At 24.3% G+C, this 25,814-nt stretch overlaps 7 protein-coding genes across 7 annotated transcripts in view; 2 read left to right on the forward strand and 5 right to left on the reverse strand.

The window, feature by feature from the left end:
* The window catches only part of DICPUDRAFT_96318 (uncharacterized protein), a gene marked incomplete at its 5' end in the record, with an annotated part of 29,599 nt that extends 28,376 nt beyond the window's left edge, over positions 1–1,223 (reverse strand). The window contains 3 exons of the mRNA XM_003283237.1: positions 34–57; positions 310–334; positions 1,095–1,223. Coding sequence (XP_003283285.1) covers positions 34–57; positions 310–334; positions 1,095–1,223 — 178 coding nt within the window. The remainder of the gene's footprint in view (positions 1–33; positions 58–309; positions 335–1,094) is intronic.
* Positions 1,224–3,446: 2,223 nt separating this feature from the next.
* Positions 3,447–4,576, reverse strand: DICPUDRAFT_85776 (uncharacterized protein; the record flags this gene model as incomplete). Its single annotated transcript, XM_003283238.1, has 2 exons — positions 3,447–4,423; positions 4,486–4,576. 2 exons carry the CDS (start codon positions 4,574–4,576, stop codon positions 3,447–3,449), a joined length of 1,068 nt encoding a protein of 355 aa, XP_003283286.1.
* A 970-nt stretch (positions 4,577–5,546) lies between these two features.
* On the reverse strand, positions 5,547–12,937 carry DICPUDRAFT_146927 (uncharacterized protein; the record flags this gene model as incomplete). The annotated part of the gene is made up of 10 exons (XM_003283239.1): positions 5,547–5,722; positions 5,794–6,178; positions 6,251–7,093; positions 8,564–10,614; positions 10,684–11,025; positions 11,090–11,413; positions 11,479–11,787; positions 11,862–12,167; positions 12,234–12,548; positions 12,613–12,937. 10 exons carry the CDS (start codon positions 12,935–12,937, stop codon positions 5,547–5,549), a joined length of 5,376 nt encoding a protein of 1,791 aa, XP_003283287.1.
* A 576-nt stretch (positions 12,938–13,513) lies between these two features.
* Positions 13,514–15,752, forward strand: DICPUDRAFT_25545 (uncharacterized protein; the record flags this gene model as incomplete). Its single annotated transcript, XM_003283224.1, has 2 exons — positions 13,514–13,696; positions 13,797–15,752. The coding sequence occupies 2 exons, from the start codon at positions 13,514–13,516 to the stop codon at positions 15,750–15,752; spliced, it is 2,139 nt and encodes a 712-aa protein (XP_003283272.1).
* A 1,236-nt stretch (positions 15,753–16,988) lies between these two features.
* DICPUDRAFT_146930 (uncharacterized protein) lies at positions 16,989–19,013 on the forward strand (the record flags this gene model as incomplete). The annotated part of the gene is made up of 4 exons (XM_003283225.1): positions 16,989–17,020; positions 17,180–17,811; positions 18,375–18,471; positions 18,836–19,013. The coding sequence occupies 4 exons, from the start codon at positions 16,989–16,991 to the stop codon at positions 19,011–19,013; spliced, it is 939 nt and encodes a 312-aa protein (XP_003283273.1).
* Positions 19,014–19,434: 421 nt separating this feature from the next.
* Positions 19,435–22,261, reverse strand: DICPUDRAFT_96319 (uncharacterized protein; the record flags this gene model as incomplete). Its single annotated transcript, XM_003283240.1, has 3 exons — positions 19,435–21,313; positions 21,369–22,114; positions 22,192–22,261. The coding sequence occupies 3 exons, from the start codon at positions 22,259–22,261 to the stop codon at positions 19,502–19,504; spliced, it is 2,628 nt and encodes an 875-aa protein (XP_003283288.1). The 3' UTR covers positions 19,435–19,501.
* Positions 22,262–22,822: 561 nt separating this feature from the next.
* Positions 22,823–25,701, reverse strand: DICPUDRAFT_96320 (uncharacterized protein). Its single transcript, XM_003283241.1, has 2 exons — positions 25,598–25,701; positions 22,823–25,521 (listed from the first exon to the last, which is right to left on the reverse strand). Exons 1-2 carry the CDS (start codon positions 25,665–25,667, stop codon positions 22,910–22,912), a joined length of 2,682 nt encoding a protein of 893 aa, XP_003283289.1. The 5' UTR covers positions 25,668–25,701; the 3' UTR covers positions 22,823–22,909.
* Positions 25,702–25,814: the final 113 nt, after the last annotated feature.

The raw sequence follows: 25,814 nt of genomic DNA on the forward strand, positions 1-25,814 counted from the left end.
TATTATAAAAAATATTTAATATAGTTAACTTACCTATTTTTTCTATAATTATTTTTTCTATTATTATTATTATTATTATTATTATTATTATTATTTTTTTTTTTTTTTTTTTTTTTTTTTAAATTATTCTTTCTATAAAATTTTGAATTAGTATTAATGAATTAATTTGAAAGATTAAATTTTATTTTAGTTAAAAAAAACAAATTGAAAATAAATGTTAATATATGATTTGTTTTAAGAAAATAAATAAAATAAAAAAAAAAAAAGTATATAATTTTTAAAAAAACAATTATTAAATTTACAACTTACCTTTATTATTGTTATATTTCTGTACCTAAATACAAAATAATAAAATAACTTAATAATAATAAATAATATTAGTATTAATAAAATAATTTTGATTAAAAAAAATAGAAAAAAAAATAAATTTGACTTTCTCAAGTTCAAAAAAATATTATTATTATTAAAAAAAATAATATAATAATAATAATTTTTAAATAAATTTAATTAATATATTTTTTTTTAAATACAAATTTTGAGCCTTTTTAGTATCCGCATACTACTACTATTATAATTGATCAATTATAACATGATACTGAATTGAAAAATATATATGTTGTTGATACTATTATACAACATGTGAATGTGTGGGTGTATTTGTGTGTAATTTATATAATTTAAAAATATATAGTGCGAATTTAATACCTTTTCAATATAAATACTATAATAATTTGTTTAGATGTTGATACACTGAAATAAGACTATGAGACGATTCAATGGTTATTAGTTATTTAAATATAGTATCACCATTAATCAATATTATTGTGTGTATGTGTTTATTGTTATTTTTTTTTTTTGTGTGTGTGTTGTTATTGGTACCATTACTATTGTTATTTTTGATTAAAATAAAAATAGTGGTATTGTATGATTAAAAAAAAAAAAAATAGTAATGTGTGTTAAAGGGGGGAGGTGGTTGTAAAACTGTGTTTTATATATCTTAATGAAATGATTGTATAGTGGGGTATAATGGGTGTTTTTTTTTTTTGTGTGTGGGTGTTTATTTTTAAGTGTGGGTGAGTTTAAAATAAAATAACTTTGTATTTATTATTGTTAAGTTTCTTTAAGAAATTGATTTTATAATTTAATATGATAACTAACAATTTGATATGAGTTGTTGTTATATTTGTATTATATATTTTTGGGTGTAATGATTTTTCATTCATATGACTAAATTTGGAATATTAAAGTAAATTTTTTCACTTTTAAAACTTTATATGATTTAAAATGATTTGTATAACTGTAAATTTTAAAAAAATTAAAAAACACAATTAAAATTTATACAACACCACACCAAAAAAAAAAAATTTTAAAAAGATATATAAAAAGAAAAAAACTCTATATTATACTATAACTATTTTAAATTGATTCCATATGGCTAAATCTCCAATCATTGTATCCATTGGAGGCAATAATATAAAATTATATTAATACTCATATTAATTTTTTTTTTTTCATTCACACACAGATTAAACTTTTTTTTTGAAAATAAATTTAGAATGATGTTATAAATAAAGTCTGTGTGTGAATTTTTTTAATGTTTTTTTTTTTGATTATTTGTTAATGTTTTTATTTATACTTGTGTGTAAAAATTGAGAAATTGTGTGTAGTAGTATTATATAAACCAATTGTGTGGTAAAATAAAAATTTATAGTATTATAAATAGATCTCTTTTTTTTTTTTTTTTTTTCATCACAACCAAATTCACATATATTTTATATTATTACAATTATTAAATAAATAAATAAAAAAATGAAAAAACAAATTTTACCCCACCCAATAACAGATATAATTTATTGTTGTTGTTTTGAACTCTATAAATAAATTAATTTATGGAAAATATAAAGTAATTTTTTTTTTTTTTTTTTTCGAATATTATAAAAATGTTTTGTTTTTTTCTAATAAATTATTACATAGCTGATAGTATATATAGGGGAATTTTAGTAGGGGGGGAATAGGAGTGATGATGATCTATAATAATATATAGTGATTGTAAATAGGAACCTATATTTTAATTGGTACTAATTTAACAAAAAAAAAAAAAAAAAAAAAAAAAAAAAAAAATATACGATAATTATAACAACAACAAAAAAAAAAAAAAAAAAAGAAAACAACAAATTAGTTGTAAAAATTTTCTATTATTTACCATTTAAATTTTTTTTGTATTTCTGCAAATGTTATAATTTATTTTATTGTTTATTTCTACCATCCATTTTCCAATTATTATTATTTTGAAAAAAATTATAAAAAGAGCCCATTATTAATATTTTATTATTACTTTTTATTAAATATAATAATTATTATCATTATTATAATATATTTAAATTTATAAAATTTTAATTAATCATTTTTTTTTATCTGTATATAAAATAGAATTTTTATTTTTTTATTTATTATATTTTATTTCATATGCTTAAAATTAATGATGATAATATATTATATCTATTTTAAAAGAAGACGTGTAACTATTGTAATATCTAATGAAGATATTAATTTTACTATTACTTCTATTGTTTGTAATTTGAACCCCTTTTTTTAAAAAACAAAAAAATTTTGTAAGAAATGTTAATAAAAGAAAAGAAAAAAAAATATTAAAGGAAAATAATATGTAAATATATATTTTTATTATTTTTATTAGTTTATTCTTAAAATCCTATCTATTTTTCTAATAGAATTTACAAATAAAGTTAAAATTAATTTCTTCTTTTTAAAATAAATCTAATTGATTAATCGTTTATGAATAATTTTTAGAAAAAATAAATAAAAATGAATTATCTTTATTTTTGTATTAAAAAAAAAAAAGAATTTGGTTAATACTAAAAAAAAAAAAATCTTTTAATTTTTTCTTGAGTAATCTCTTTCTCTATCTCGTTCTCGATAATCTTTACTGTCCCTGGTATCACTTCTATTACGATAATCTCTACTATCGCGATTGTCACGATTACGATCACGTTCTCTATTATCTCTATTGTCCCTATAGTCTCTATTGTCCCTGTAGTCTCTGTTGTCCCTATAGTCTTTATTGTCCCTATTGTCCCTATAATCTCTATTATCTCTATGATCTTTTTTATCCCTATGATCCCTATAATCTCTATTATCTCTATTATCTCTACTATCTCTATCATCTCTGTAATCCCTGTCTTTATAATCTCTGTTATTTTTGTCATATTCTCTGTTTTTGATATTTTCTCCATTATCTTGATATTTTGATTTTTTGGGAGCTCTTTCTTGATCGTCATATACATAATCATATCCTTTTGTTCCTGATTGTGATTGATAGGTTTTATCAATAGAGTATTTACTACTACTATTATATTTGTTGTTATAGCTAATACCTCCACTGTTATTATTTTTAAAATTTTTGGTATTTCCTTTTGTTAAGAAATTTCCTAATAAATAAATTGAAATGTTAGTTTTTTTTTTTTTTTTTTTTTTTTTTTTTTTTTTTTGAAACTATAAGAAAACTTACTTAATGAATTATTATTAACTTTTGCAACAGATTGACAAAAATCGACATGAATTCTTCTTTCATCAATTAAAATATTTTCCATTTTTAAGTAAGCTCTTTCACATTCTTCTTTTGAAGAGTACTCCACAAAAGCATAACACAATGAATCACCAGTAACTTTATCTCTTACTACTTCACAACTTTTGATGGTTCCACATTGAGAGAATACAATTTCTAAATCTTCAGATTCTGTAGTTGGATTTAATTTACAAACAAACAATACATGATCGGGTGGTCTAATATCAGCAGAAGGTAATACACCAATCATTTCCAATAATTCAGATCTAGATCTTGCATCTTTCTCTTCGGTTGCTTCTTGAATTTCTTCTTTTGATTTACCACGATTCTCTTTATCTAAATCGTCATCTATTTCGAATCTGTTATCTATATTAAAATCTTTTTTAAAACTTGGTGATTTGTCAGGCACCTCTAAACCATTTGGATCTGAAAACGGATCATCCAATATAATCGTATGTAAAATACGTATATTCTGCAATGGTCTATTATCATCATCTACAAATGTCGAGTTTATCTTTTCAAGCACATCCAAACCCTCTACAACCTGTCCAAAAACTGTATGCTTTTCATTTAGCTGATCTAAATTCTCTTTAGTAGTAATATAAAATCTTGAATCATTCAAATCCTTTCCTTTGTTGGCCATAGCCACTGTACCTAGTGAACTGTGATTATTTATATTCTTTTTAATTTCATCTTGAAAATATCTTGCTTCATTGCCATATAAAATACCATATATACTTTCACCATTTTTACCTGTATTGGTTGGGTCACCACATTCTATTAAATAATCTTTTTGTACATTATAAAATATACAAAAATTATAATATTTTATTTTACATACTATATAAATTAAAAATTAGCATTGTTTTTTTTTTTTTAATAAAATAATTTTATAAACTTACATTTAAGAAAATTTTTAGCTGTATTGGGACATTCTTTTATCTTTAAGTCAATTACAATATCCCCAATATTTGTTTCTATTAATACACTCATTTTATATTTTGTGCATAAAATAGATAATTTTGTGTGAAAATTTTTTTTTTAATTTTTTTGCTTTTTTTTTTAATAAAATTTTTAATAAAAAATTTATTAAAATTTTCAATGTTTTTTTTTTTTTTAAAAAATTTATGTTTTTATTTTTTTTTTTTTTTATGTAATAAATCGCGTGAAATAATAAATAAAAAAGACTTATTATTTTATGTTATTGTTAACAGGATTGAAGTCTCTGGAATTACCATTACTTCTGATATTATTGGATTTGCCAAATTCTTTGTTGTTATTTTTGTATGCATGGTCAATATGACTACCCTCTATATTGCTTGACACAATTTCTCCAACACTGTTTTTTTATTTTTTTTATTTTTTTATTTTAGCCCAAGTAAAAAAATGTCAACTAAATCTTCAAAAAGAATCAAATCTGAAGCACCTGGAGATTTCGATGATTTGGAAGATCACTGTAGCAATTCCAAAACTAAAGATAAAATTAAAAAAAATCTCAAATTTATCAACTTTTCAAAATACACCTGAAGAAAAAATTATCGCACCACCATTAGAACGATACGAATATTTTTGCTATACCCAATTTTACATCATATGAATTGGTAGAAAATGAGGAGATTAAACCTACCAGAAGCAGAAAGACTTCACTATAATTATGACTTCGCTTTGATTTTTTAATTTGAAATGTTTTTGAAATGATTAAAAAAAAAGAAAAAAACCCTACACCGAATCAATTTATCTCCCAAAAAAGCAGTATGATCCTGAAAAAATCACTTCAACATTATCTAGTGACATTATGATTTGATAACATTCCATTCGCCACGAATAAGGTTAAAATCAGCAAACCATCTGCCAAAACAACCAAACCAATCAAATAAAATATTTTTTTTAAATTTTATTCAAATAATTTAAAAATGAATAAAATAGTAATAGAATTTAAAATCTATTTTTTATTTTTTTTTATTTAATTTTTTAAGTTTCTTGATTTTAAGTTGATTTTAAATTTATTTGGCTTTAGTGTGAGGCCAAAGTTTTCGGTGTCATCAATAGGTTTACCATCTAAAGATGTTAAATTGAAGTTTAGGACGATATTTGCAAATGCAAGGTACAATTCACTGCTAGCTAAATCTTGACCAACACCTTTAATATTAAAATTGAATTTATATTAGTATAGTTTTTAATAATAATTTTAAATTTTATATTATACTTACAATTTCTATCACCCAAGCCAAAAGGTATATAAGCATCATTATTTTGATTGAGGAATCTTAATGGGTCAAATTGATGAGGATTTTCAAAATATTCTTCATTAAAACCTAAACCTCTGTAATTAAATAGGATTTGCGAATTTTTAGGAATAAAGTGACCCCCAACCATTACATCAGTGACACAATATTTGGGTAATCCAAATGGACCTACTGGTGAATATCTTAATGATTCTTTGATAACTGCATTTAAAAATGGTGTTGAAGGTCTGTCTGTCAACTTTACAAACCCCCTGTCACCAACAACACTTTTAATTTCATTATAAACCTTATCCTGAATATCTAAATTATTACACATTCTTAATGTAAACCATTCAATTGATGCAGCTGCCTAAATTTATAAAAAATATTGTTAGAACTACTTTTTATTTATGCTATAAAGATCTTTATTAAATAAACTTACAGTATCACTACCTGCCAAAAAGAGATCGAATATTACCCCAATTATTGCATCTATTTGATTTTTTTCACTTCCATATTCTTTAATTAATATATCTAATAAATCTCTTGGGTCATCTTGTTGGTAAGTGGATAGATGTTGATTATATTTCTCTTTCATATAATTTTTTAAATTTTTTACATTTTTCTCTGTAAAACAAAGATAAAGATAATAGATTGGTGCAAGAATATAAATAAAGTCACCTAATTTACCAGATGAGAGGTCTTTGAATATCTCTGCTAGTGGTCCATTCAACTCTGCTATTTTGCTTTGGTTAATATCTTGATTATAGTCTACATCTTCATTGAAAATATATTTGAACATTGTTGCCAAAGTGTAACGGTGGGCATATAGATGAATTTCAAAAGGTTCCCCAGATTCTTCAAATTTCTTCATTGACTTGATTAATTCGGATACTTGACCATCCAACATTTCGTAAATCTTTTTAGTAGAGGCACCTCTTTTTAATGCATTTTGTACAATTTCACGATTCCTTTGCCACTGTTCGTTTGATGTTGATATTCCATTACCATTTTGGGCATATCTAAATGATGGTGTTACAGGTCTATTTCTACCAATAGTTTCATGATGATCCATACATATCTCTCTAATTATTTTTGGATCATTAATTACAACAGTGTAAACATCACCAAAAAAAACTCTATAAATTGGGCCATATTTTTTATGAAATTCTGTTAATGTATGATGTGGTAATCCATATTTACCAAGTTGATGTAAATTGCCTAAAATTGGTATTGCGAAAGGACCTTTTAATTCTTTTGTATGAATTTTTTTAATTTTATTATACTAAATATAAAGATATAATATGAATATATATAAATATAAAATCTAAATATTTTAAAAAAATCTAAATATACCTACACCAGAGTATATAAAATAAACTATAAATAAATATAAAACAATATTTATTATATTCATTTTTTTTTTAATTAATAATTTTTAAAACAAAACAAAAAAAAAAAAAAAAAATTTGTATAAACCATTTTTTTTTTTTATAATTTTTACAATAATATTTATAAATAAAATCTTTGATAAATTCGTTGAATAAAAAAATATATTTAAAAAAAGTTACACATGTTCAAATAAAAAAAAAAATTAATATCCAAAAAAAAAAAAAAAAAAATTAAAATTTTTTTTATTTAAATTAAAATTTTTTTTTTCTATAATCACAATGATTTTTTTTTCTTTTCACAATAATAGCTGCAAATATTAATAAATAAATATATAAGAAATATTTAGATATAAAAAAAACAAACATTTTATTATATTATTTAATAGACCACTTTACATATATCACCAATTTTTACAATAGTTGTACTTTTTAAATATTTCAATTTTATTTTAATATTTCTCATTCTATTTTCAGATATTTCTCTTTTTCTTTTTCTTCTTTCTATCCTCCTCATTCTTCTGAGTTTTTTATGTTCATCATTTGATTTGTAACAGTATCCATTTATATTGCTTTTGTTTATAACATTATTTAAAGTGTTTGATAAAAATGTTTCTTTAAAGAAAGGGTCGATATAAGATGATCTTTTTTTCAAGGGACTTTTACAATCACCATCACTTTTAAATATTTTTTCATTTGTAGTAGCATCTCTTTTTTTGTTTATAGAATTGTTATCTTTCTTTCCATCACGCTCTAGTAATAAATAATAGTAATAATAGAAATAAAATAATTAGTAATTTGCAGCAAAAATATATTTAACTTAACAATCCTACCATCTATTACAGTAAAGTAACTCGTATCAATTCCTTCACCACTTGTATACAATAGAAGATATTCAAATTTATCAAAAGATATTTCATTTGTACCACAAAGAAAATACCCAAAGTTTTTTATTAACATTCTTGGATTTTATAATAGAGTAAAAAAATAAAAACTAAAGAGTAAATTTACTCTTTAGTCTTTAATAAAAAATAAAAAATAAAAAATAAAAATTTAAAATAATAAAAAACAAAATTTATAAATAAACACATCTTTTTTTTTACATTTTTGTTATTTATTACATATTTATTACAATCTCTTATTTTAAGAGAATGTTTACACTTTTAATAAAATTATCGAGATGAAAATAAATCTTTATTTATTTTTTAGTTATCTGAATTTATAAGGTTTTTTTTTTTTTAATTTACATTCTTCATTTCCTTCATTTTCAAATTCATATTATCAAAAAACTTTTTGTTTTTATTTTTGTTTAATATGTGGTAAATGACTATTATAATTATGATGGATAAAAAGGCGGCACAACCTACTACTATACCAGCAATTTTAGCATTTGATAATTTAGATGAATTGGAACAAATTGAACCTGACTTGGATGATGCTGCATTCGAATCGACTAAAACCGAAAAATCTGGATCTAAAATAACGTTTTCTTTATAGTTTGGTATTCGAATACCAATATATGACTGTAATTGATTGGTTGTGCTTATAGGGTTCATGTGTTTATCTAGTAGTACATTTGAAATAGATTTAACTGTTGAATCTATAATACCTCTTTTAATGAATCTACCATAGAGTGAATGATTATCAACTTGAATCTTTAGATAATTTGAATTGTCACCCGATGTTGTATCACTAAAATCCCTAACAGAACAAATATCCTTGGTAGTATTTGACTGTATTACAGCTGACATGACCAATTCCAATTGATTTAGTACGCTATCGAATGGATAATCACTAATTCTCACTGTATACTTCATTGTTGATGGATTCATTAGCAGCTCTTCATTTGCAAAAGATATTGTAGTTTCATTTATAAACCATTTTAATGTTACTATTACATTGGTATAGGATGTTTGGTTATTCTTTATAATTTCTAATTTTGAATTATAAACATATGTGTTGGTATCTGATTGTGAAACTCTCCATGTTTCAAATGGTTTATTAAAAACAATATCACCAAAAATATTTATTTCTCGAAGTGAAACCAGTGTGATTAATGATTTATATGAAACAGTAGAGTTTTTACTATCTTTACTTGGTAATGTGATATTTGTGGTTGGTGATGTATCATTTGCTGCTGGTGGATCTATAATTACAATTTGAGATGAACAATCAATTCCGATCCATGGTGAAAAACATACGCAACCTTGATTTTCAATGCATTTTCCTTGGCTTGAACCTCCACACACTGGATTACCTGAGCATTTTTGTGGCTGATTAGTTGGTATTGGGGATTCTGTTGGTATTTGTGGTTCTACTGGTCCCAAATGTATGTCATAATCATATATAGTTGGCACTACTGTAAAAATATTTGAATCTTTATTATTTGATTTAACATATACTTTATATGGTTTTGTTGTTCCTCTTACCTTTGAAAATATAACTGTTGTGGCATAAAAAGTTGATGCTTTAATGACACTGGTTGTACCATCATTGAAAGTTATATAAGCAGTTGAGTCTGAAGAAAAACCTCTACCAAATAATAATAAATCACCACCTCTTTCTGAAATCCTGGAGTGTTTTGAAATAACGGGGTCGTTAGTTTGGAAAATAGTGTTTATGTAGCCATAGTCAAACTTCCCACTCACTAAATCTGCGGTGGTATATCCTCTGGAGCAAGCATAATTATTTATAAAACCATATACTGAAATAAGAATTTGATTTGGATATGCATAACCTAATGGTAATTCTATTGTGCATGTATAGCTTGCATCGGTTTTATTCATTTTTACTATTGATGATTTACATTCCAACATTGGGTTTTGACTAGCACTTAGATAAACTATTGGATACATATCTAATTTTAGACCAGTTTCTGGATCAGATGCAGAGAAATTAAAGGTAACATTTCTGTTTGCTTTACTAACATCGATCTCATTAGTGGACGCTTTGAACGATTTTAAAATTGGAGATTTGATTAGTTGTAATATTGGAGAACAAGTTACAATAAGTTGTCTGGAGGAGCTACTAATATAATTTATGTAAGGACTAGCTGCCCCTATTAACTTTGGATTTGGTGGATCATAAGAAAAAAACGACCTTCTATTCATCTTATCTACCAATAAAGTTTCCCATACGAAATAAGATTGGGTGGTACAAGGATATGATATATTAAACAATACATCATACTCCCCTAAAAAAATATTGCCACCTGGTTTAACATCATTAAAATTAAATGAAATATTGTATAAACCAGAATCTTTTGCTCCTTTGAAAACAACATAGCCATAGTCAAAACCATTAGTTGAATCCTCAATTGTCATTCTAAAACCAACTTTATCAAAGTTATTTGTTACATTCATTAAACTTGGAGTGATTTTAGTGAGTGATTTAATTATTGGTCCCTGTAAATCCATTTCTATAATTATAAATAAATGAATTAATAAATTTTTAAACTACTTTATTTTTTTATTCATAAATTACTTACCCTTATTTTTAACTCTTAATTGTGTATCAAATACCATTGAACTTAAAGAAACCCCATTTACAAATAAAAAAAAGTCAAACATACCAACATTTGCATCAATATAAAATTCGATTTGAAACATTTGAATATCTGTGTTATAAGTCGAATAGAATGAATGAACACCTTTTCTTAAGTCAAATTCGAAAACTGGTGAAAAAACTGATAAATCAGTTGGTATCATTGTAAAAAGTGTCTCTCTTGGTATATCACTATAATTAAAATAGAATACATTGTAATGTCTACGATTTGAAACATCTATATCATTATATAAATATGATACATTTTTAATTGAGAAAACGTCGACTTTTTAATAAAAAAAGGTTAGTTAAAATTTTTTTATTTATTTTTAAATAAAATCAAAACTTACAAACTTTAAAATTTTTTTTTGAAAAAATTTGTAATTCTGGTTCAATAGAAATAAGTGAAGCATAAGTAACCTGATCACTTCCTTCATAAACATCACTAATTTGAATTATAATGTCAATTAAAGATGAAGTAGCTACTTCATATTCTCCTTGATATAAATCGCCATTGAGGGAAGATCCAAAACCTACTCTTTCTAATGAATTTATTTTTATATAAGAAAACCCATAAGATGTGTCAGCTTGGAATCTATACAAATAGAGACCATTCATTAAATAGATTTCTTCTATTTTTGTAATTTTGGGGTTTCTTGCCAAAGCATAAGTGCCTACAATAAAAAATAAAAGTTAAAACAATTTATAGAATATTTTTTATTATTAATAAATAACTTACCAAATGTTCTAATATTTATATTTGAACCAGTAGAATCAAATGAAGATATAAATTTAATTAAATTATCACTATTTCTCAATATAATTTTGTAAGGAATGTCATAGCTAAATTGAGAGCCTGTTGAGTTTGAAAAAACAAAACCAAATGGATACTGGGTAGTTGTTGATATCCCCAAAACTTCAACCTCAATTGGTGGGAAAACTATAAATCTGGAATCAGAATATCCAATATTTACAATATTTGAAATACCATTAGTACCTAGATCCAAAGAATTAGCAACTCCATTTGAATATAAACCGGGAAAATTTTCTATTTTTTTTTTTTGTTATTTTTATTAATAAAAAGAAAAGAGTAATTATACAACATTAAAATTCTTTACATACCACATGAACTTTTTTGAAAATCAAATGATTGATCACTCTTTAAAACAATTGGTCCACTTCTATAATAAACATCAATTGATACAGTTTCACAGTTTGGAACTGAATAAAAATAGGTTGTAGAATTTCCATCCCCATAGACTGGGAAAAAATGAGATGATCTTGGGTCATTGTTTTTACTGATTAAATATGAGGTTTTGTATACTGTTGTATTGGATTTAAAAGAAAGAACATCACCTGTATAAAGAAAAGATGTAGCTAAACTTCCTTCTTGATACACTTTAAAACCATAAACACTATCATAAACATCTGATTAAAATTTAATATTAATAATTTTAATTATTCTCAGTATTATTACATTATTATTTTACATACCGCTATATATAGAACCAAAATCAAATTCCTTAGTAGTACCTTGGATATTGATTGCTACTTTTATAGAAGATAAATCATACATATTACTTATTGTTTCTTTGGTTCCTACTTTATATTTATCGCCGCTTATCCATTCTAATACACAATCCGGTATTCCAACACAAGAACCTGAAATTTTTAAAGGTGTTTTATCTTTCCTAGCTGGCAATTGCACTTGGTATATAGCACTATAAGTTACAATTTTTTTATAAATATTGGGTTCTAAATAATATCCTTTACTAAAAGGTTTGAATGTTAGATCATCAATACTAATTTCTAAAAAAAAAAAACTATTAATAAATTTATTATAGATATATAATGAGTATAGTAAAAATCTTACGTATGCAACTTAGAGTAAAAACATATATCGAGTTAATATAAATTGCTGTTTCACTAACAGGAATTTTCCACATTAAGTTAAATACTGAAGTAGTACCATTTTTTGTTACACTTGGTATTAATGGTGGAAATGAGTAATTTAAAGTATCACATTGCTCCCCCAATTGTGTTACTGAACAATATATAGTAGAATAAAAATCACATTGGGTACCTTGAATTAAGTATGCACTTGTAATATTTCGTGTATCTACATTTTTAATTATATAACAATATAAACTATCGATAAAATAAGTAATAATTAGTAAAAAAATAAATTTTATTTTCATTGTGAATAAAAATAAGGTTATAAGAAATAAAAAAAAAAATAAAAAAAAAAAAGCTAATCAAAAATAAAATAAATATTAAACTCCTATTCCTATAAAAATCTTTAAAAAAATCTAATCAGATTTTTATCGGATATTTTAAAATACAAATATTCTCCCCAATTTTTTTTAATAAACACACCAAAATATTATTATAACAATACTAATTATAAATAATATTATTATTCCAAAGAAATTTTGATTTGGATTAAAGTTTAAAATTTTTTGATTAAATATAAAATAATTTAAAGTTTGAATATAATTTTAAAAAAAAACTATACACATATAGAATATATATTAATAAATATTTATTCATATCTTATATATTTATATATATCTTATATATATTTCAAATATTTGTGGTTTGTTATTCCTTTAATTATTTTAAAATAAATAATATACCACATGTTGGATTCTTTAAAATAAATTCAAAGAAAAAAAAAATTAAAAAAAATTAAAAAAAAAATTTTAAAAAAATAATTTTGTTTTTTATAAATTAATTTTTGATAAAAATCAAAATCATTAATTATTTATAAAAAAATGATTAAAAATAAAATATTATTATTTTTATATTTTATAACTGTACTACCTATACTTTATTTGACTCTTATACCTTTTTATAAAATATTTGGTGGAAGAAATTTAAGAAAGAAAAAAATAGACTATAGTCAATATCCAAAGGAATGGAATGATTTATTAATTGGTGCCTATTTAAACGATTATGTAAGGAAAAAATTAAAAATTAAAAATAAAAAATTAAAAATAAAAATTAAAATTTAAAATTAACTTTTTATTTTTTTTTTTTTTTTTAATATTTCTTTAGTTTATAATTGAAGTTTATTTATCTATAGAAAATAATAACATTAATTTTACAGATTCAATTGGGTGGAATGCTTTGCATGTTTCAGTATCAAATAAATGTAAATCTGTAACTGAATATTTGTTAGAGAATAATATTGATTTTTCAACTCAAACAATAGATAAAGGCTATACAGCTTTACATATAGCTTCTAGTAATGGTTATTTAGATATTGTGGAAATGATGATTGCAACCAATAAAATGCCTCCAATATCAGCATTATCAAATGAAATGGAAACACCTCTATTAATGGCAATTACCAACAACCATACTGATATTGCAAATGCACTATTAGTTTATTACAGTGAAAACTATTCAATAGACGAGTTTCAAAGATTTATAGACCAGTATAATGCAAATGGGGTTTCCCCATTTATAATGTGTGTGTTAAGAGATAACTACTCACTTTTAGCAAGCTTAGTATTATATGGGGCCGATGTCAATAGCTTTAAAAAGGATAATTCAAATGCTCTACACTGTGCTGCAAATACAAATAATGTCAAAATTATTAAATATCTAATTGATAATGGTACCAATAGTGAAGCATTCAATCGTTATGGGAATACTCCAATTCATGAAGCATCTATCAGATCAAATTATCAAGCAATCACTGCTTTTGTAGAAATGAATATCAAATTAGCAAATCTAAAAGATAAAGATGGTTCATCACCCCTACATCTATGCTGCAATTGTTCTATGTCCAAAGATATTGAAAAAAATTTAAACTGTATAAAGACCCTCCACTACAATGGTAATGCCGATTTAAATCAAACAGACAATGGCGGTGCAACACCACTACATGTACTTGCATGCAACGAACCAAATGTATTGGAACTTGTTGAGTTTTTATTAAAAAATGGTGCCGATCCAACAATAGAAAATAAACATGGCTGGAGTGCTTTACATCAAGCATATAATAATAAACATGCAAAACAAGTATATGATGCTTTATATCAGCACACTAAACTCAACTACCCAGCATATTTAAATGGATTTAACACAGAAAAGAAAAAAGAAATAAACCAAAATCAAGATCAAAGCAGTGTATATACTATAGATAAAGAAGAATTACATAAAATTGGTTTAGAACGATTGAAATCAATTGGTGATAAAATCAAAAATGGGGAAATAAAGAGAATCATTTGTTTAACCGGATCAGGTATTTCCGCCAATGCTGGAATTCCACCTTATAGAACAAAAGATGGCTTGTTGAATAGAAACCAACAGTTTTCATTCTCTTTGGAGGTACTAAGAGAGAACCCCGAATTATTTTTTGAAACATTAAAAAAACATTTCTACCCAACCGCAAATGGAGATAGTCTAGTTAAACCAACCCAATCACATAAATTTATAAATCAACTTGCAGATAAGGGATTACTTTTAAGGAACTATACTCAAAATGTTGACCCACTACAGGAAAGATCTGGTACACCAGATGAATTAATTGTTCATGCACATGGATCATTTAATAATTGGTATTGTTCAAATTGTAAAAAAGAATATGATAAAAATGAAATTTGGTTAGAAATAGGAAGAGGTGGGCTACCATATTGCAAGGAATCATCCTGTAGAGAAATTATTAGACCAGGTGTTGTATTTTTTGGTGAAAAATTACCAATAGAATTCAAGAGATATTCAATTTCAGATTTCAGAGAGTGCGATTGTCTATTTGTTTTAGGTACCTCACTTCAAGTTTATCCTTTTTCTGGTTTATTAAACGATGTTAAAATTGATATACCTAGAGTTCTTATCAATTTTGAATCAACTGGACCATTCAGGAACACAAATGACCTATTGAACCAATCACAAAATAACAATGATGATATAAAAATAGAATCAAGAGGTTTAAGAGATGTTGTAGTATTGGGTGATTGTGATAAAGGAGTTAACTTTTTAAATAATTTATTTTTTAATAGCTAAAAATAAAATAAACAAATTTAAATTAATGTGTCTTTTGTTTATTATTTTTTTTATTAATTAATAATTTTTTATTAACAAATTCTATAAATCATTATTTACTATTAATAATGTACCATGGTAGAATCTAAACGATATGATATTTTAAAAATTGATTTATTATCAATAGATTTATTTAATGAATTTTTAACGCTACCATTAAGATAGTCGGGTGAACTTGGCTCCCTTGTTATGGTTAGTAACGGAATTGTTTATATTTTCGGTAACCGAAGGCATGATCAATGCGACCATCTTCGATGTAGTCCCTGACACAATTTCTGATATTGGTGAGAGTATTCGTTTTATCTGTATTTCTTTCCAAATAAAATATTAATTCATTTCTACAAACTTCTGGTACTATTCTGGAAAAGCAGAAAATACACCATCTAACTTTTAATTTGTCCAACGATACCTCCGTAATCAATACTGGTCTGAGGAAGGCATTTAATGCGGACAATCTTTCCAGACAATCATCTTTGGATTCAGGTTCAGTTGCGAGGGCAACAACACCCTTCATCATGATCTCGTCATAAGATTCAACTTTTGTATGTTTTGAAAAAGAGGACATAGAATTTATCAAATCTTTAAATATTGGACTATAATTATCAATATTACTACTGCGTATAAACTTTATTTATTGTATTTCTTGAATTTGGTTTTATAAAATTAAATTTTTTTTTTTTGTTTATTTTTGGTGAAATTTTTAATTAAAATTTTTAAAAATTATTTATTTAAATTTTTAATATTGCGCAGTTTAAATTGAAATTTTTTTTTTTTTTTTTTTTTTAAATTATTATTTTTATATATTAAAAATAAAAAAAAAATTAAATTTTTTTTTTTATTCCCCACAATATTTTTTTTTTTTTTTGCACAAAATTTTATTTTTTTATTTTTTTTTTTATTATTTTCAAGGGGGTGTTTTTTTAAAAAAATAAAGAAATAAAAATTTATGTATATCACTTTTTTTATATATAAATAAAAAAAAAAATTCATTTCTTTTTGTCAAGACACCCCCTTTGATTATTTATTTAATATTTTTTTTAGTTTTTTTAAGGTTTCTTTTGTACAACTAGTTGTAATAATTACTACTCAAACAAACTGAAATCTCTGTTAATAAAGGTAAAATTAAATAAAAAAACATTTTATTAATCAGTAAAAAAAAATTAATAATTAATAATAAACAATAAATAATAAATAATAATGTCACTCAAAGATTGTTACTTTTGTGAAAAGTCACTTGATAATTTGATTTTTACTATCATGCATTAACATGTGCATTAAAAACAGTAAAAAGATATCATGTAGATTATCATGAAGCCATAAATAAGACACAGAGGAACTTGGTGAAAATTATCAACTTAAATCAAAGAATATGCACATAAAAAACAAAGATTTGATTTAGGATTTGAATCAAATAATTCGCATTCACCATCGGTTAGCTATACTTCATCGCCATCAAGACTTTTCTTCATTACCAATTTCACCATTGGTTGGCTATACTTAATCACCATCAAGATTTGTCCTCTTTACCAATTTCACCATTGGTTGGCTATACTTCATCACCATCAAGATTTGTCCTCTTTACCAATTTCACCATTGGTTGGCTATACTTCATCACCATTAAGATTTGTCCTCCTTACCAATTTCACCATTGGTTGGCTGTACTTCATCACTATCAAGATTTGTCCTCTTTACCAATTTCACCATTGGTTGGCCATACTTCATCGCCATCAAGATTTGTCCTCCTTACCAATTTCACCATCAAGATTTGTCCTCCTTACCAATTTCACCATTGGTTGGCTATACTTCATCACTATCAAGATTTGTCCTCTTTACCAATTTCACCATTGGTTGGCTGTACTTCATCACTATCAAGATTTGTCCTCTTTACCAATTTCACCATTGGTTGGCTATACTTCATCGCCATCAAGATTTGTCCTCCTTACCAATTTCACCAGCAAGAGCCTATATCCATCAATTTCCCCACCCATAGTACCACAAATACAATACCCTCAAATTTTATGTTAGTCATAGAAATAGATCCGTCATTAGAGACTCTGCTTTTAAGTTAATGATAATTATAGAATTGTCTAACATTACCACAAGTTAGTATAAACTTTCCGGTTCTTTTAAATAATCATCTTGGTGTACGCAAAGGGTTACATCATCTAACCAAACCAATTTTGAAATTATTATAGAAAAAGGTAATTAGATTTTATAAATATTATTATATATATATAATACATAATTATTCTATATATCTGACAACAATTATACTAATATACGAACTTTATTAGACCAAATCAAATTGGCAATAAATATTATTCAAAACTTAAACAAGTATATAGTAAATATTCAGAAAAATAAAGTTCAACTTCAGAAGAATCAAAAACAGTTCATATACCATCATATATTCCAATCTATTCAGATTCAGATTTAAATGATCAGTCCAATACAATTGCCGAACTTAAAAACAAAACATTGGAAATATTCCAAAATAACGAAAATCGTTTCAAAAGGAAATCATCTGTTCAAAATGGTCATGGCTCAAATAACAAAGGGGTAAACCATCATTGAACCATAAAGGTGATAAGAAAGCTGATAACAAAGTTGAAGCTGATAAAATTCGTGAAGATTACTCCAATAGGGACAAAAATACTACACAAACAAGTGTACTAATGGGGTAAACAACAAAGTTTCTATTTCCACAGTATAAAAGCTGACTATCAAGTCAAGAATTATCTACAGATAATATCTTTTTAAACAATTTAAATAAAATAAAAATATTTTTTCATACTATCCTTTCACTTCATATATTGTCCAACAATTGCTTTTGGAAAAACCCCCGAAGAAAAAGTAAAGTTCTTCACAGACAACAACAAACAAATTGGTAAAGTTATCTTCAGTTCAATTTGAACAAATGAATTTATTTTTGTTAAAAGAAATAAAATTCCCAATACCAATTGAAGAATATAGCGAAAATACATCAATCGAAACAAAATTTTCAAATGTCATCTCATGGTTTGATGAAGTTTATTCAAATGAAGAGAGATTGAAGAAAGTATAACAGAATCATTTATAGAAATCGAAAATGAAAATACTATTGATTCATATGAATCATCAGATGATTATAATCCAACTACCCCCAAAAATCCAACCAGATCAAAGGCACAATCTAAAAATATGACAACAAGAAAACTTGTAAAAAAAACAAATAAATCATAAAATTTACAGATTAATTTCGGTCACCTGTTTTTCAAATGTAAAAAAAACTCTGAAATTCATCAACTTTAATAAATTAAAATCATTCATATTCATCACTTCAGGAAGAAACCTCAATTAGTCACTTGAAATAACAAGATCAAGAAGGTTATATTAATTAAATAAATTTGGATTACAACAACACTAAATTATACGAGCAAGAAATTTTTTTTATATAATTTTTGCAATAAAATTTCAACTAAAAAGTGATATCTATTTATATGTATATACTCTTATTTGAAAATATATCCTCACCTTGCAGTTTTAAAGAAACTATAAAATCGTGTTATAATAGAGAAATCTCTAACATATAAATAAAATAAATAAATAATAATAAATAATATTAATAAAAAATAATATTATTTAATTATTATTATTATTTTTTATTCTAAAAAAATTTTATTTTACTATTTTTTTTTTTGATTATTTCTTATTTCTATTTTTTATTATTTTTAATTTTTTTCTTTTTTTGTGTTTTCAATTTTGTTTTGATGGTGTCTCCAAACACCATATACACTGCCAGCAAAAAGTAAAGTTAATCCAATTGATAATGTAGTTGCTAATGCAATAGTTTTTGTTTTTTTCTTATTATCTTTGGTTGGTATATGTTCAATATTATTAAATGACGAATAGATTGTATTATTACCTAATTTAAGTGTAAATGGAATCGTAAGAGTTGTATTACTACTTTCTTTATCTTCTAATATAAGATCTTTGTTAAAGTTATGTGGTAGAGTTAGTTGACATGTTATTATATCGATTGTACAGTTTTTGTTATACTTTGTGCCATGATATAACATTGAACAGTTTTTAGTTGCAAAAGTTGTATTAAAAACTGTAGGCAAACCAATATCGTATGGTTCTCCAAAGTTAAATCCAGTTATATCAATATTAATTAAAATTTGTTGTTCATCATATTGTATTTTAGAGTTGTAAACAATACCTTCTTTTCTATTAATTTTATTTGATTTTGAAAAGAAACCATTTAAAAAGAGTTTTAATGTGGATGATGATATACCTTCTTTAATATGAACTGATATGTTATTGTCTTGGAAATCAATCATAGTAGCTTCATCGTCAAAAGTTGCACTTAATAACTTGTTTGGATCAGTTTTAGATGAATATGTTTTTAAACCATCACAATAGTAATTAACAACTGGTTCTGATTCTAAACAACCAAATGATGTAGGATACAATTGTTCATTAATAAGTTTACATTTAACAAGCTCCATTATATAACTATCTGATATAATACCATCAATTGTAATCGATATGTTTGAAGATATTTCAATTGATTCTACTTTAAATTTAATTTGGTAATGGTCTATTACTTGACACTCTTTTTCTATACCATTATATGTAATATTGCACAATGATGAGTTTGTACCAAAATTAACACCATAAAGTATAACAGTATTTATTGGATCATTATATTCGACATTATGCTTTAAAACATTGGGTTTTGCATATGAGTACTCTATTGTAACATCTTTGTTTGCAAATGTTATAGTTGCTTGTTTTGTACCAGTACCAGGTATAACATTAAAAGAATATGTATTGTTTACTTTAACTCCAATTGATTTTGAATTTTGAATTTTGAATAATGGATTGAAAGAATTGCTTTTATAATATTTACAATCATAATATGAAAGTAAAACTATTAATGGCGTTTTAGAATCTGTAGATGGTGGCGATATAATTTCAAAATTTGTATTTGCATTAATAGTATATTCATTTGATTTTAAACCATTTACAACTAATTGAACAATTGCACTTCCACAAAAGAATGGAATCTTGAATACTGATTCAGTTTCATCAGTTTGTATGGATAATGGTAATATTATTTGTTTTATATTACTATCATATGTTACAATAACTTGTGTAGAATTATCATTATAACTACCATGGTATTTACCTTGTATTGTAAAGATGGAACCATTTTGTGTGACACTGGAAATAATGGGTTTTACATAATCATAAATAAGGTCATTTGTACTGCATATATTGTTTACACACACTTTAATTGTATTTTGATTATTATCAACTCCTTTAGGTAATCTACATTTAATATAGGTTAAGTTGCTAGGAGGAATGATGTCACATAATTTGCCAAAAATTGTAATTTTAAGATCGTTCTGGTCTTTTATTGATAAAAGTTGTGTACCAATAATTTCAACAATACCTTCATTATACTTTGTACGCATTTGTGGAATATGAGGATGGGTGTGGTGGTATTTGTATTGTATTATTTGTATAAAGTGTATCTATATTAATTGAAATATTTAATTCTTGAGTGTATATTGATGAATAGTTTAATACCATTTCTTCATAACCGATTGATATGATATCACTTTCATTTAAAAGTGAACCATTAATATATACAAATACTATGGTAATCTCTCTTTGTCCATATATGGAATTATAAAAATTATCACCTTTAATTGTTAGATGATGATTTGTAGTATTATAATATACTGATGAGATCGATGGACTTTGAAATGACAAGTCATAGCACATTAGTTGATGGGCATCTAAACATATTTTAAATTCACCATAACCACGTGGAAAAGTAATTGATAGAAAGTTTGGATTATAGTTTGGGTCATCATATTCACCGGCAACATTTACATTTTGATAAAAATCCCATGATTTTAAAAAAGCCACTTTCGTATCACCAACTCCGAATCTCATGAATTCTCCAGTTACATTTATAACACCTCCCTTTGTTGGAGGTTTATTTAAAAACGTTACATTGTATGGTTCAAACAAACAATTATTAATTGTCTTTGATTTATAGCCACATTCGGTTTTATTTGTTTTAAGATCAATTACACAAGCATCTACTGCTGACCCATAGTATTTTTTACTATCCATTGTTGCTTCATAGGTAATTCTGTCAAAAATATAATTATGATACTTGGGATTGGGGAATTTAGACAAATTAAAATTTAGATTTAAATATGGAATTTTAAAATATGGATCCTTATAAATGGTTACATTAAGTGGAACACGTTCATATAATCCAGTAAAGTCAACAATTATTTTTCCATATGTAGATTCAACATCTAAAATTTTTAAAATTAAATTATATTTTTTAATATTTAAAAAAATAAAATTATATTTATCAGAATCTAAAACTTACGATAACCAAAGCAAATTGAAATATGAATCAAAAAAAGAAAACCAACTATTTTTTTTTTTTCTTTAAACATATTTTTTTAAAAACTATCCAATAGTAAAATTGATTAATATTAAATCTTAAATTAAAAAAAAATAAAAAAAAACAAATAAAAAAACAAGTAAAAAAAAAACATATAAAAAAATAATTACAATTTGTTTTATTTTAAATCAGTTCCCAAATAATGAAGCTCAATAGAAAAATAACAATTTCTATATACTAATAAAAATATTAATAATTATAATTTTACATATAAAAAAGTGTTTTTAGTGTGGGTTAATTTTTATAAATATAATTTTTGCAATAAAATTTTAACTTAACTGAGATATCTATATATTTATATGTATATATATTAATAATAATATTTTTACATATAAAAAAAATGTTTTTAGTGTGAAAAAAAAATGTGAGTGGGTGTATTTAGGGTTAAGTTTTATAAATTTAATTTTTGCAATAAAATTTGAACTTAACTGTGATATATATATTTATGTGTGTTTATATTCCTATTTTAATTAAAAATATATCTTCACTTTGAAGTTTAAAAGAACATTTAATACAGAAATCATATTATTTATATTAATAAATAAAATAAATTATTATTTAATAACATAATTTATTTATTTATTTTTTTTGAAATTATTTCTTATTTCTATTTTTTTAATGGAGATTATTATATTATTTTTTAATTTTTTTCTTTTTTTGTATTTTCAATTTTGTTTTGATGGTGTCTCCAAACAAAATATACACTACCAGCAAAAAGTAAAGTTAATCCTATTGATAATGTAGTTGCCAATGCAATAGTTTTCCTTTTTTTATTATTATCTTTGGATGGTATATGTTCAATATTATTAAATGACGAATAGATTGTATTATTACCTAATTTAAGTGTAAATGGAATCGTAAGAGTTGTATTACTACTTTCTTTATCTTCTAATATAAGATCTTTGTTAAAGTTATATGGTAGAGTTAATTGACATGTAACTATATCGATTGTACAGTTTTTGTTATACTTTGTACCATGGTATAACATTGAACAGTTTTTAGTTGCAAAAGTTGTATTATAAATTGTAGGCAAACCAATATCGTATGGTTCTCCAAAGTTAAATCCAGTTATATCAAGATTAATTAAACTTTGTTGTTCATCATATTGTATTTTAGAGTTGTAAACAATACCTTCTTTTCTTTTAATTTTATTTGATTTTGAAAAGAAACCATTTAAAAAGAGGTTTAATGTGGATGATGATATACCTTCTTTAATATGAACTGATATGTTATTGCCTTGGAAATCAATCATAGTAGCTTCATCGTCAAAAGTTGCACTTAATAACTTGTTTGGATCAGTTTTAGATGAATATGTTTTTAAACCATCACAATAGTAATTAACAACTGGTTCTGATTCTAAACAACCAAATGATGTAGGATACAATTGTTCATTAATAAGTTTACATTTAACAAGCTCCATTATATAACTATCTGATATAATACCATCAATTGTAATCGATATGTTTGAAGATATTTCAATTGATTCTACTTTGAATCTAATTTGGTAATGGTCTATTACTTGACACTCTTTTTCTATACCATTATATGTAATAGTGCACAATGATGAATTTGTACCAAAATTAACACCATAAAGTATAACAGTATTTATTGGATCATTATATTCGACATTATGCTTTAAAACGTTAGGTTTTGCATATGAGTACTCTATTGTAACATCTTTGTTTGCAAATGTTATAGTTGCTTGTTTTGTACCAGTACCAGGTATAACTTTAAAAGAGTATGTGTTGTTTACTTTAGTTCCGATTGATTTTGAATTTTGAATTTTGAATAATGGATTGAAAGAATTGCTTTTATAATATTTACAATCATAATATGAAAGTAAAACTATTAATGGCGTTTTAGAATCTGTAGATGGTGGCGATATAATTTCAAAATTTGTATTTGCATTAATAGTATATTCATTTGATTTTAAACCATTTACAACTAATTGAACAATTGCACTTCCACAAAAGAATGGAATCTTGAATACTGATTCAGTTTCATCAGTTTGTATGGATAATGGTAATATTATTTGTTTTATATTACTATCATATGTTACAATAACTTGTGTAGAATTATCATTATAACTACCATGGTATTTACCTTTTATTGTAAAGATGGAACCATTTTGTGTGACACTTGAAATAATGGGTTTTGCATATTCATAAATTAGGTTATTTATACTGCATATATTGTTTACACACACTTTAATTGTATTTTGATTATTATCAACTCCTTTTGGTAATATACATTTGATATAGGTTAAATTGCTAGGAGGAATGATGTCACATAATTTGCCAAAAATTGTGATTTTAAGATCGTTTTGGTCTTTTTGAGATAAAAGTTGAGTACCTGTAATTTCAACAATACCTTCATTATACTTTGTGGAATTTGTGGAATATGAGGCTGGGTATGGTGGTATTTGTATTGTTTTATTTGTATAAAGTGAATAAATAGAAATTGAAATATTTAATTCTTGAGTATATATTGAGGAATAGATTAATACCATTTCTTCATAACCGATTGATGTGATATCACTTTCATTTAAAAGTGAACCATTAATATATACAAATACTATGGTATTCCCTCTAAGTCCTTTTGTGGTATTATAAAAACCATTTCCTTTAATTGTTAGATGATGATTTGTGGTATTATAATATACTGATGAGATTGATGGACTTTGAAATGACCAGTCATAGCAAAATGTTTGAAAGTAATCTAAACAAAATTTAAATTCACCATAACCACGTGGAATATTAATTGATAGAAAGTTTGGATTATAGTTTGGGTCATCATATTCACCGGCAACAGTTATATTTTGATAAAAATCATCTGATTTTAAAAAAGCCAATTTCAAATCATTAGATGCCAATCTCATGAACTCTCCAGTTACATTTACAACACCACCCTTTGTTGGAGGTTTATTTAAAAAGGTTACATTGTATGGAAGAAACAAACTTTTATCTATTTCGTAATCTCTATACCCACACTCGGTTTTATTTGTTTCACCATCAAGTACACAAGCACATGCTACGGACCCATAGTACATTTTACTATCCATCGTTGCTTCTAAAGTAACTCTATCAAAAACATAATTATGATAATCGGGATCGGAGAATTTAGACCAAGTATAATTAAAAGTTAAATATGGAATTTTAAGATGTGGATCTTTATAAATGGTTACATTAATTGGAACACTGTCATATAATCCAGTAAAGTCAACAACTACTTTTCTATATGTAGATTTTATATCTAAAAATTTTAATTTAAAATTACAATTTTAATATTTAAAAAAAATATAATATGATTCAAAGAATCTAAAACTTACGAAAACCAAAACAAATTGACAAATTAACCAAAAACACCAAAATTACTATTTTATTTTTTTCTTTAAACATATTTTTTTAAAACTATTCAATAGTAAAATTGTTTAATATTGTATCTTTAATAAAAACAACAAATTAAAAAACAATTAAAAAAAAATAAAAAAAAAAACAAGTAAAAAAAAAAAAAATAAAAAACAAATAAAAAAAATAAATAAAATA

This window comes from Dictyostelium purpureum, assembly GCF_000190715.1.
Source record: "Dictyostelium purpureum unplaced genomic scaffold DICPUscaffold_5, whole genome shotgun sequence".
In the NCBI taxonomy this organism is placed as follows: domain Eukaryota; phylum Evosea; class Eumycetozoa; order Dictyosteliales; family Dictyosteliaceae; genus Dictyostelium; species Dictyostelium purpureum.

Coding starts and splice junctions, on each gene's coding strand:
- DICPUDRAFT_96320 (XM_003283241.1), bottom strand. CDS start 25,667: ATGTTTAAAGAAAAAAATAAAATAGTAATTTTGGTGTTTTTGGTTAAT. Junction 25,522..25,597: donor GTCAATTTGTTTTGGTTTTC/GTAAGTTTTAGA, acceptor TAAAATTTTTAG/ATATAAAATCTACATATAGA.